Source organism: Emydura macquarii, unplaced genomic scaffold (assembly GCF_026122565.2).
Source record: "Emydura macquarii macquarii isolate MOO-44397 ecotype Brisbane River unplaced genomic scaffold, CSIRO-AGI_Emac_v2 contig_691, whole genome shotgun sequence".
NCBI lineage: Eukaryota > Metazoa > Chordata > Testudines > Chelidae > Emydura > Emydura macquarii.
Window position 1 is genome coordinate 532,803 of NW_027130828.1, and position 12,709 is coordinate 545,511.

Sequence of the window (12,709 nt, forward strand, 5' to 3'; positions counted from 1 at the left end):
GCTACCTGGCTTTATAGGCCCCACCTGTTTCTGCAGAGGTGAGCCTCTCTCCAACTATCTGCTCTCCTATTTTCAGCCTAATTAACTGATTGAGCCCACCCGGCCCAACCCAGTTCTTCCTGGGCTGGTGTGGGGAGCTCACCCCATCACATGCTTCATGCACCAATTCTCCTCTGTGGCCCGAGTCCCTAGTATGACTACATCGTCCCATGATGCACAGCTCCCCTCACCAAGGGCTTTATCTACAAGAGAAGTTATGGCACAGAAAGCCAGGGTATGAATCTAGAGTACATCTGCTTCCATGCACTCACGTTCCATGTGGACACTGCTACAGTGCAGTGAAAGTCCTGGCATACGGCTTGGCTTGCTACTTGAAAGTGTAGTAAACCAAACTACATTCCAGAACGTTCAATGTGCAGTAGCAGTATCCACACAGCATATTACTGAGCAGCAAGCTGGTGCTTTGCAGATTCACACTCTGGACACTTGCACAGTAACTTGCATGTAGACAAGTCCCAAAAGGTAAAACTGTGGTGCATCATAGAAAATGTAGTCTAACTGTTGAGCCCTACTTATGGTAGAGAATGAGAGGATGAGGCCTCTGAACTACAGCTTCTTTAGGCTCTATGGCAGCATCTCAGAGTAGAAATATTCCAGTATTAAGTTTGGCTTTCATTTTTTGCCAATAATTCTAAATTTTCTGTGGAAAATGTTGATGAAAACCATTTTTTTGGTCAAAATTTTCTGAGGAGGAAAAATATTTTTTTTCCCAACCAGTTCTACAGCTAGCAACAAAAATTTGTTTTGGTAACTATGTTGCCCATGGCTCCAATGAATTTCAATGACATAATAGCAGCAACTTTAAAGTTGTGAAAATGCTCAACTAGAATATTTATAGCAGAAACCAGTTAAAAAGTTTGCTGCCCATTGTATATAGCCTTGTATGAGCAGTGGGTGTCTGCTCCAGACCACCAGTCTGAGGTGGCCATGGTGTGCGGCACAATGAACAAGTACTTTACTGGGAAGCAGGAGCTGTGCTATAAAGAACTTTATTCTTCAGTGGTCTAAAGAGACAGGTGATATAAGGAGTGGGGAAACAGACAAAAATGAATATTTTGAATAATAATATAATAAAAATGCACACTTACCTTAGCTATTCTCACAAAATGGCTCAGTATTTCTGCCCTTATTTTTAAGGTCTGTGCTGTTAAAATTTCTCGTACAACCCAGAAACTGACCTACAAAGAAACATATACATCTGAATTTAATGCAAACCCCCTCCCCCCACACACCTTTACTATATTAAACATCTATAAACTGTCTTGATGATCTAAAGAAAATGCAGCTTAGGAGCAGGAAAGATATGAATCTTGTAAGAAAGACAGGGTATAAAACAAGCCTTAGTAAGCAACTGCTGAACTGATTACCCATACCACCTTTCTTTAATTTCAATGGCTTAACTAAACAAAAGGATTTAAGAGATTAATTTAGTTTTATAAAGTTTTATTCAATATCTTTAACAGCAGCAGCTGATAATACAGGATATAAGAAGAAAAAAATAGCACTGGATTAGGATTTGGCTGACAAACTAGAAAATTGGTCAATATAACCGTTCATATATTCAGAATCAAATCACACAACCACAACAGAAAATAACACCTACGTTCAATCACTACCGTGGGAAGATGACTTTATTTAGATTTTTGATTACGAGTCCTTCAGAATAGGGACTCATTTGTGCCAACTGTTTATATCAACCCTGCTGTTGGTAACACAATAGAGGAGAAAGAAAAAACAAAAGCAAAAAACAAAATGAAAAAATATCTACCAATACAAAGCTAAAGAATAAGACAATTTGGTCAATTACTTACATGACAATTCACCAAGGTCTCCTTCCCAGTAATTAACCCTTTTAACCTACTTCCCCACACTCCTAACAATCTAACAAACTCCTACATTTATGACAGACTATAACAGACTCAGTGCAGTTCAACTGGTTTGTACTTTTAGTCTGTTTTATGACTGTGTGCACCTAGAATTTGAAAGGCAGTATGAAATCAGTAACTATGATAGACATACACACAGTGTTCTACAATCTTAGTTAACAACAGTAACTTGTCCAGTTACAAATCAATTTTACAACCTTTTACAAAACATGAAGACACATTGTAACCGCAATCTTTAAAACACACACACAAGCATGTACACTTCCTTACTAATTAGTTACCCAGTTTCAGGAAGTAGTCTTGGGTTAGCACCCAAAAGAAAATCTGTGTGTTACTTATCACCAGATCCTTGCTGAGTCATCAGTTTTCAGCTCAGTTATTTTTCATAGCAAAAGTTGACACTACAAACACAGGTGGCGTGAAGGATGGAGCTGACTACAGGTTTTCCCCAGTGTATTAACAGACAACCTGAATTTCTGCAAAATAGAAAGAGACAGTTAAAGGTGCCTGTCTGAGATAGGAACTTGATATCACCAGGAGGACTCCTAGGTGGCCAGCCCAGAACCTCAGTCTTTTCCCTTCCCAGTGTGTTCAGCTTTTGAGAAATATGCTAAAGGAGACAGGTCATTTTACCCCACTTCTCTTCAGATAACTTAGTATCTCTTCCTGGAAGTGCTGTCATGGACTAAATCAGATGGTAACCCATACTTCAGACAAAAATTCAAAATGTCCAGCCAAAATGAGAGTTGGCCTCCTCTCAGAGAACGAGTTCATGCAAGTAGGGCTGGATCCTTCCAGTCTCTTTCTGCAACACATCTTTGGCACATCAGTTTGTGTAAGACAAGTTAGGCAACAGCTGTTGATACAACCATTTTGGGACATAACTTGAACATCAGATGGTTTGCTCTGGTCAGCTACTTACTGCCGCAAGTCACTTTTCATGGGTCCCTCTGCGGTGCATCCTTTGGCCATTTTTGCAATTATGCTTGCTCAAGTTGCAGTTTCTCCATCAACATTCCATTAGATGTTGAAAGGTCCAGTTTAAAGTTCATATAATTTATACAAAGTCCTTCCATATTCTTTAATGCTCTTTAAACATGTTTTAACAATCCTTTAAACAATGCAAAGTCACTTCAAGAACTGTTGTTATCCAGCAGATCAGAACAGCTGTATAAATCCATTTCTCTTTGTTTCGATAACAATGGTGGGAACTTGGTATGTATGGCTGAGCTGAGTCTGTGCATTATGAATCAAACAGTTACATTTCTGATTATTCTACTCTGTGATCAACTGTCCTTACACACATACTGTTTGGTTTCTATTCCTTTTATTAATTGCCTCCTTCAGCACAGTTGTATTTCACTAACTTGACAGTATAAGCATGCTTCGTTGCAAATATCAGCCTTACTTCTTCATTTTATCAGTAACTAAAAGAAATCAGTACGAATGCAACCTCTTTCTTTCGCTAATAGTAAACTTCACTTTTATACATATAATTTCATTTAATCACAATATTAAATTCCATTTATTTCCCTATTTTTCACTACTGTATTTGGTGTATCATGTAAGATCTTAATGTTTGATATCAAATTTTTTAAAATTCATTCATTCACAGACAGGGAAGTTCTTCAGTTGCACCAACACATTCTTGTGAAAGACTGCAAACGCTCTAAATTTCCTCAGACAGTTTGAAGGAATCTTGCCATTAGACCTTGAGTTTTTCTTTTAGCCTTCTGTCCTATCTTTTCTACACAGCCTTTATGCCTGAACAGTTCTTAAACTCATCATTTTGGGGACTGACTTACTAGATTCTGATCCTGCAAACTTCCAGCCATGTAAGTAGCCACACTCTCACAATAATACCACTAAAGTCAGTGGGAATATTTGCTTTAATAAGGGTTTGCAGGGCTGGCTCAAAGTGTTGCTCACCTTTCCATAGACTCATTTACAAATGCCTTAGAGTGCACATGTAACCAAGACTTGCCTCCTCAAAGCCCTGTATCAATGTTTTCCTTTTCATGGTTTCTAAGAACGAAGATCCACTTTGTTGAAAATCAAGTGCCATGCCAACAAGTATACAAGCAAATACTCTGTATTTTAAATACATCTATCCCCAGATGCACATAACCCTGTGTTACACCTTTGGCGATGGAAGTTAATTTATTATAGCATTATTTTGAAAGGTTAGCTGTCCAAACAATATGGCAAACCTACTCATATCCATGAGAACAGTGCTAGGTTTAAAGCTATTTGAGATCTGCTAAATCAACTTAGAATATCTGAATCAAATCCCCCCATGTAGTTTTGGGTGCACATCTTACATTCCCTTCCATTTACCTGAATAATGCAGCTACCTCAAAGGGAAACAATTTCCCGGGAAGGAGAGTGGGGGAGAATAGAGGCCACTGTTTCAGTCTGTAACCTCAAAGGGAACTGTATCTCAGGAAAGTATATATCTGGTCAGAAAAATGTACAGAGAGCACTGAATGACTTTATATGCTATATTACACACACACACAAAATCCTACATTAAAAGAACATTAAGAAAGTCAAGCACTGAAAAGTTAGGAAATGCCTGAATTAAGGTTGTTTTTGCAACCTTAATTCAGCCCCCATATGCATTATGGGACAATCTTTAATTGAATGATCACATACTATTTTTTCCATAGGATCCCTGCCTCCTTCAGTGCCCAGGAGGATCACTGCTCACTGAATGAGTCACTATTCAATTTTTTTTAGCTTAATTTTTCAATGTGTGGCCCCATACCTTATTTACTGTACACTATTCAAACCCTGCTATGAATGCTAATTTTTAAATTTCCTCATGGGCTTTTCTACTGTACTCATCTCTACAGTATCTGAGAGCCAGATTTACAAAGATATTTAGGCACCTACAGATCTAGATAGGCACCTAATGGGATTTGCAAAAGCACCAACAGATTAGGCACCCTAATCACTTAGGGCTTTGTTTACATTTGGAAATGTAGCAAAATAGCTATTCTGGAATAATAATTCTGAAATAGTTATTTCAGGATAAGCCTTTATGTGGTCATTTTTCCAGAATAAGAGAGTTCGCAAAGAGGCTTATCCTGAAATAGCCATTCCAATAATTATTCCAGAATGCCTATTTCAGTAAATTTCCAAATGTAGACAAGCCCAAAGGCACATATGAAAATCCCACAAAGTGCCTATCTTCATCTCTAGCACCTAAACAGCTTTGCACATCTGGCTTCACAAACATTAACTGATTTATTTTCACAAAACCCCTATGAAGGGAGGGACTACTGTTATCCGTATTTTACAGATGGGGAAGTCAGGAACAGAGAAATTAGGGTACAAAGTATCCACCCAATTTGAGACACCTACAACTTGATTTTTCAGAGTACTTAGCATTATATACCATTTTATATGTTCAAAGTACAGCTATCACTGATTTCAATTAGTAGCTCCAAGTACTCAGTATTCTGCAAATCAGACCCATGGTCTTAAGCTGGGCACTCAGAAAATGAGAAACACAGAGTTAGTGATCACTTGTGAAAAATTTTATTTAAGTGACTTGTCTAGCATGAGATGATTTGGGGAAGCTATCTACAATTTATGAATTCTGTGTGAAATTATGAACTCTCTTTATGTATCTTTACGAAGCTGCACACTGTATTTTGAATGTGCAGCCCTGTGCCTTCTCTATTGTCTGCTTACTTCTACATTGGATTGAAATTCTAAGGGTTAGTGAGCCATGGCTAACAACAGAGGGTCATTCAATAGGAATGGTCCTCCATTTAAATACAAACACCCTGACCTACATAATAGGCTGACTCCCACCAGAAGAAGTGCTTTGTCAGAAGAGAAGTCACTTGTCCATTGAAGTCACCTGGTGGGGACCTGGAATCGCCTGACAAACAGATTGGAAGGTTATAAAAGGTCAGGGGTGCTCTATTCAGGGTCTTTGGCCATCTTCATCAGCTCAAGGGAAGGATGAGCTGGAGTTAGGAGCACTGGATTCTGGATGTTTGTTGTTTTCTAAATGATTTGTACTCTCTCGTGCTTTACCTCTTATGTACAGAACAGCAGCGTTTTAGATGCCTGTGCAAAGTCTATGTATATGTGTTATGTGCTGTGTCTATCACACCTATTGAAAAGTTAACCTGAGGACCCAGAACTGATGGAGGGGAGTCTAAGGGATCAGCACTAGTCCCAGAGACTAGGCAGCTGGACTGCAGGGTCTAAACTCTTAGGAGAACATGCTAGATAGACGATCTTGCACCAAGAATGTGCCTATGGACCCCTTGACAGGGCAGTACCTGGACTCTGTTCAGACTCCAGTGACTTAAAGCACACAAAGAATTCAGCATTTGGATCCCGTCATAGTTATCTGGTGAATGCCCAAAAAGGGGGATTTTACTAAATCTATGACAACATCCCATAGGAACTCTGTGGTAAAGGTAGATATAGATTCCAGTTCTCCAGGGCAGCATTCATTTGCCTTAACCATGAAAACATCCTTTATCTTTCTGCAGTCCCCTGCTTCATTAATTCTATACCTTACAACTTCCGTAACAAATGAGGCAGAGGTCCTATAGACAACAGCCTCCCTCACTACATAACCATTATACATTCCTTGAGCACCACCCATTCACTGAATTGTGGCAGGGATCCTGTGGAAAAAATAGTATACTATTGTAACGTACTCTATGTTCTGGACACCAGGGTAAAGAGAGGAGCAGAGCTGTCAGCTGATCACTACTTGGTGGTGAATTGGATCTGACACATGGGATGACAGCCGGATAGACACGGGAGGCCCAAACAATCAGTGTGGGTCACCTGGGAACATCTGTGGAGGATCTTGTGAGGAAAGACTTCAATTCCCACTTTTGAAGAACTTCTGCATTCTGGGCTAGGTCGTGAACATTGAGTCTAAGTAGGCCATGTTCAGGGCCTCAATCATGAGCCAGCCACAAAAAGCTGTGGCCTGAAGGTAGTTGGTGCCTATTGTGGTAGCAACCCTAGGACACCAGTGATGAGGGAAGCTGTCAAGGTGAAGGAGGAGGCCTGCCAAGAAATGCTCATGAATTAGACTCCTGGTATGGCTGAGAGGTACTGGCTGTCTAGGAGGGTTGTGGCTATGGCGGTCATTAAAGTGAAATCCCAGGCCTGGGAAGAGTTTGGAAAGACCATGGAGAATGACTACTAGACAGCCTCAAAGGTGTTCCGGCAAACCATTCGTCACCTGAGAAAGGGTCAGTGGGACGTTGCCCAGGCTGTTCTCAGAAAGAGTGGTGAAACGCCAACTGCAACTGAGAAGATTGTTGTGAGGTAGAAGGAGCACTCTGAGGAAGCCCTCAACTCAGTGGACACTCCCTCCTTTCGGAAGGCAGTGCCAGAAACCCTGGTGACGTCGCTGAGGCAGTAAAGTGCCTGCACTGCAGTAAGGCAGCCGGGGTGGACAAGATTTTGACCGGAGATGTTGAAATCACTGGACCAAGTTGGGGTGTCGTGATTAACGTGCCTCTTCAATGTTGCATGGAAGGCAGGTACAGTACCTCGGGATTAGCAAACCGGGGTGGTGGTACGGAGAAAGAAAATCAGAGGGTATGTTCTAACTACAGGGGATCACACTTCTCAGCCTCCCCAGCAAAGCCTGTGCCTATTAGTTGAACCTTGGATTCAGGAGGAACAATGCAGTTTTCGTCCCAGACGTGGAACAACAGACCAGCTTTTTGCTTTCTTATGATATTCAAGGGGTCATAGGAGTTTGCTAACTGGCTCTACCTTTGTTTGTAGACCTGGAGAAGGCTTATGTCTGCATTCCCCAAGATGTCCTGTGGGAAGTGCTGCAGGCGTATGAGGTGCCAGTGCCGCTGCTGTGTGCTACCTGGTCCCTCTATTCCCGGAGTGAGAGTTGTGTCTGCATTCTTGGCATTAAGTAGAATTCATTCAGGTGGGCAGTGGACTCCGCCAAGGGTGCGTCCTGTCCCCTTTCCTGTTCGTGATCTTTATGGACAGGATATCAAGGCAGAGCCAAGTTGGGGTGTATACCAGTACTGGGACTCAGAGGTGGCATCTCTGCTGTTTGCAGATAATGATGTCCTTCTTGCTTCTTCAGGCTGTGATCTCCAATGTGTATTCAAATGCTTTGCTGCCAACTGTGACGCAGCTGGGATAAGAATCAGCACCTCCAAATCGGAAGACATTTTCCTTCCAGGAAGAAAATGGAGTGTTCTCTCCAGGTGAAGGGGAAGCAGTTGCCCTTAGTGGAAGAGTTTAAGTATCTGGGGGTCTTGTTCATGAGTGATGGTAAGAGAAAGCATGAGATTGACTGGCAGATCAGTGCAGTGGCGGCAGTCAGGCGCTGTACCGATCCATGGTGGTGAAGCAGGAGCTAAGTTTTTGGACAAAGCTCTCGGTTTACAGGTCAATCTACGTCCCAATCCTCACCCATGGTCATGAACTTTGGGTAACGACTGAAAGTATGAGGTCACAGGTACAAGAGGTGGAAATGAGGTTTCTCTGTGGGTGGCTGGGCTGACTAACCGAGATAAGATGAGGGCTTGAAATAGAGCCGCTACTCTTCCAGATCGAGAGGAGTCAGCTGAGGTGGTTTGGACACCTGATAAGGACACCCCCAGTAGGCTTCCTTTGGAACTATACCAGTCATGTCCCACTGGGAGGAGGCTCCGAGGATGACCCAGGACACTTTAGAGGGATTATATCTCCCGGCTGGCCTGGGAATCCCCCAGGGGGAACTGGAACCTGTTGCGGAAGAAAGGGAGGTCTGGTCCTTCCTACTCTCCATGCTGTTGCTGCAACCCTCACCAGGAAGAGCAACATAAAGGAAAAGAAGAAGAGAAGAAGAAAAGCAAAAATTCCATCATATACCATCATATTAACACCCATATGGTTGTTACCTAGCAGCTCTGTGTTCTTGGGGAACCAGGGCGCAAAACCCTGACTCTCTCTCTGGCTCACCTGAATCCCCCTCCATCCGAGGCTGCTTGAACCAAAAACCAAAGGCATTTCAATATGAAAAGGCAGTGAAAAACCCTCCTATCAAGGGTGATACAACTCCCCATGCCTCATCTACATCAAAGATGTAAAAAGGGGGCATACAAAAGCTCATCTACATCGAAGATGGAACACGCACTGAACTCTGGGATTGGTAAAGCAGGGACCGCACTGCATGTTGGGAAATCTCTGCTCTTGATCTAAATAAACTCACACCTGTGCACATCCAGCTCCACAATTATCAGACCATTCTAGTTATTGATATGCAAACCACTGTATCCTGGTTGCATTGTGAGCGCTCTCTCAAGGAAAAATGCCCTTCCAGAAAGGATCAGCTCCTTTTGTCCAGACATTGTTTATCCATAAACAAACCTGGGGTCTACAAAACCCCCTATCAAAGTCAAACCTCTGTTCTGATGCTTGGATCCATAATGCTGCATCAGTTCCACTGTAACTTCCCCTCTTCCTGACTGATCCTGCTGGGGACTCTGCCAGACTCAAAGTGCTCCAGACCCTAAGCTCACCAGCCTGTTCCTGGGAAACTCTAAACTGCATGGAGTGGTGAGACCGCCCCCTTCCCACCCCCCCTTCTTTTTGTCTCTCTCCCTCTTGCTCTCTTAGTCCAGGTATAACTTTCTACTTTTGTAATCAAACCTGGGATATCTTTCTACAATACCCCAACTGTAATTGTGTAGTATTGCAAACATTTGATTGTTTTCTCTCCTTGTATGGTATTACTATTAGTATCATAAGTTTTATATACCTAGCAATAAAATAACTGTTATAATCAAGCTGGTTGCCACTTTCTCTCTCTCTATCTCTCCAAACTTTATTTTACTCCTTTGTGTTCTTGGTCCCTATCTTGCTCTGTAGCAACGCTTCTCTTACCTAAACAAAGATCTCTGGAGTGCCCAAAAATCCTATTGGGTTTGCTCATCAAGGGGGTTACTGCTAGAACAATTGTGGTGTAAAGGGGCATATGAAGGGTACAGCTGAGAATTGCTGCTCTGCCTAGCCTACAGAGTCCAGGGGCAAATAAGGGTGCGGCTTAAGGTGCTGTTTGACCCAGACTGATTGAGTCCAGGGGCAAATAAGGGGAGTAGCCAAAAAGTGCTGTTTGGACCCAGCCTGCTCAAGAAGTGTGCTCTATTCTGGTGCATTGCAAAGGGGCATATAAGGGTGGCCACTGAAGGTGTGGTGTCACCCAGCCTGCTGAGTTCAGGGACACATAAGGGGTCAGCTGAGAATGCTGATAGCCTGGTCCGCTCAGGAGCACTTGGTTAATCTGGAATGTGTGTGTGTATCTGTGGGGGGTTTATTTGAATCTGGTGCTGGAGGAACCCAGCCCTGAAAACCTTAGGTCCTGCAGGATTGCTCCATTGGGAGGGGCTTTTGTAGCCATATGAACACACAAGTAACACAAGCAGTACATTAGTAGAATCACACCCCCTTCCAGGAAAGTAGCTCTAATAAATGAGCATACCCCAAGGTGAAGGGTAAATCTGGGAACATGGTGTATCAGCAGGGTTAGAACCTTTAGACTGGGGAAGTCAGTTATTTTTTGTTAAGGTCCAAATATCTTGGTCAAAGTATACTCATGTCCAGACTTCAGAAAAAATAATAATAAAAAATAATGATAATAATAAGTCAATAAAAAGATGTTGGGATACACTGAAAAGCATCTATTGGTCTGGATTTGGCCCGCAGTCTACCTATTGTCCACCTTTGCTTTAGATCCATCGCACAGACCTCTGCCACTTAAACTGACAGCAGTAGTAGATTGTCATCCTCTGGACTAGCACTCAAGGGGGATGACACACAGGGCTTTCATAGATATTTGCTGACATCAAAGCAATGATAAGACTCAGGAATGTTGGGTCCCATTCCAGGCTCTAGAGAGAAGTGAGTGCCAGTGGTCAGAGACCCTTCTGCTGGTTCTCCTCAAATCTGATTACTTCTGCTCTATTTCCCCAACCTATTCATGTCCCAGTTCTGTCTCTTCCCCACCTGAGCTAGCAAGTTCTAGTCCTTGTTCCTGAGACTTCTCATCCCAATCTCCTTGCACAGCTAGTCCCAGTTTCCCCTCTCCAGGCTCCTCATCCAATCTTAGTCAACCACCAACCCCTTTTTAGTTCTCTCTCATAGTCTTCCACTTACCTGGCTCCTTGTTCTCTTTGCCCAGCCAATCCCAGTTCTCCCCTTGTACCTTGGGGCATCTCAGAGGTTACAGATTTACACAAAGGTGTGCTCATTTTCTCTTCAGAGCACTGGGAATCTTTTAGATTAACAAAATTACTGTCTTTGGTGCAGAATAAAAGGATGGCTGTTTGCAAGTTCAGAAAAGAAACTGGGACAAAAAAGCCCATGGCAATAGTTTTCAAAATAAGCTATCTACTCTTTTTTAAAGAACAAAACTGGTAAAAAAAAAAAAAAAAAACCTTCAAATGTTAAAACTTCCTACTAACCACTCTGTTGTTTCACTGTTGACATTTTTTCAGCCTTAAAGTAACTGCAATCTATTTACATCTTGCATTTCTTATCTGAATATTATTGCTTGGACAGTAAGGGCTTGTCCTCATGCAACAGTTAGCTGAACTTAGTACATGTGAGTTGCTACACTCAAGTTAGCCTAGCTCCAATAAGAACAGGGTGAGGCCAACAAGATCAGGAAATAAACAGTCCACCTACACAGAGTGATCTGATTAGTAGCATAGACTGATTGGATACGCAGTTAATCAGTTATAATTCAAGATGCTGCATACCTATATTACTAGCTACAGCATCAGCAGCACTCCAGCTTCAACATGTCATCCACTTTCTTAATTTCAGCTAGAGATTTTTGTGTATGGACAGGATACAGGTTAGGGGAAAAACTCAAGTTATACCTCAAGCTTACTACACAGTGAGGCCAAGCCCTAAACTATGAGTTCAAGGCAAGCCTACACTACAAAATCAAGTTGAACTAAGTTACGTCGACATACAGCCACCACAGAAATTAACTTGCTTTTACATGTCCACACTATGCTCCTTGTGTTGGCAGCGCAAGTCCTCACCAGGAGCGCTTGCACTGATTTAACTGTCCGTGTGGGGCATTGTGGTATGGCTTCTGAAAGGCAGCAACAGTCAATGAAAGCAATGGAATGTCTACACTAACAGTGTTGACTTAACTACATCATAGAATCATAGGGTTAGAAGAGACCACAAAGGTCAGCTAGTCTAACCCCCTGCCAAGATGCACACACTCTGTAGTGTAGACCAGTGCTTAGCGAGCCTTACACTTGGTTGAGTAAACCTGAGCATATTTTAGCATTAAAGCTGGAAGTTTTCTTTAATGGAAGTTTGTCCACCATGACCCTCAGAAAATTGTTCCAATGGTTAATTACTCTGACTGTTAAAAATGTACACCTTATTTCCAGTCTGTCTAGTTTCAACTTCTAGACAGTGGATTGTGTTAAACCTTTCTCTGCTAGCTTGAAGAGCCCATTAAATATTTGTTCCCCGTGGAGTTACTTATGGACTTTAATCAAGTCACCTTTAATCCTCTCTTTGTTAAATTAAATAGATTAAGCTCCTTGAGCCTATCACTATGCAGAGAGTGGACAATGTTCTCACTCTTCCATGGTTTAGCATACTGGTGCAGCAAGGTGGTAATATGGGGAACCTGCTGCTGCCGGGGCTCACCTATTCTGGATAAACAGAGAGCATCAATCTCTATAACTGTCAGCCTAGTTTCTTTCCACAAGAACTACATTTATTAAAAT

General features: G+C 42.2%; 1 protein-coding gene across 11 annotated transcripts in view; it reads right to left on the reverse strand.

Moving 5' to 3' along the window:
• Window positions 1–12,709, reverse strand: part of RALGPS1 (Ral GEF with PH domain and SH3 binding motif 1) — a 322,505-nt gene that overhangs the window by 226,148 nt on the left and 83,648 nt on the right. For 9 of the 11 annotated variants that reach the window (XM_067541641.1, XM_067541639.1, XM_067541646.1 and 6 more), the window contains one exon: window positions 1,149–1,238. The exons of the other annotated variants lie outside the window; for them this stretch is intronic. In XM_067541641.1, coding sequence (XP_067397742.1) covers window positions 1,149–1,238 — 90 coding nt within the window. The remainder of the gene's footprint in view (window positions 1–1,148; window positions 1,239–12,709) is intronic. 11 annotated transcript variants of the gene reach the window in all.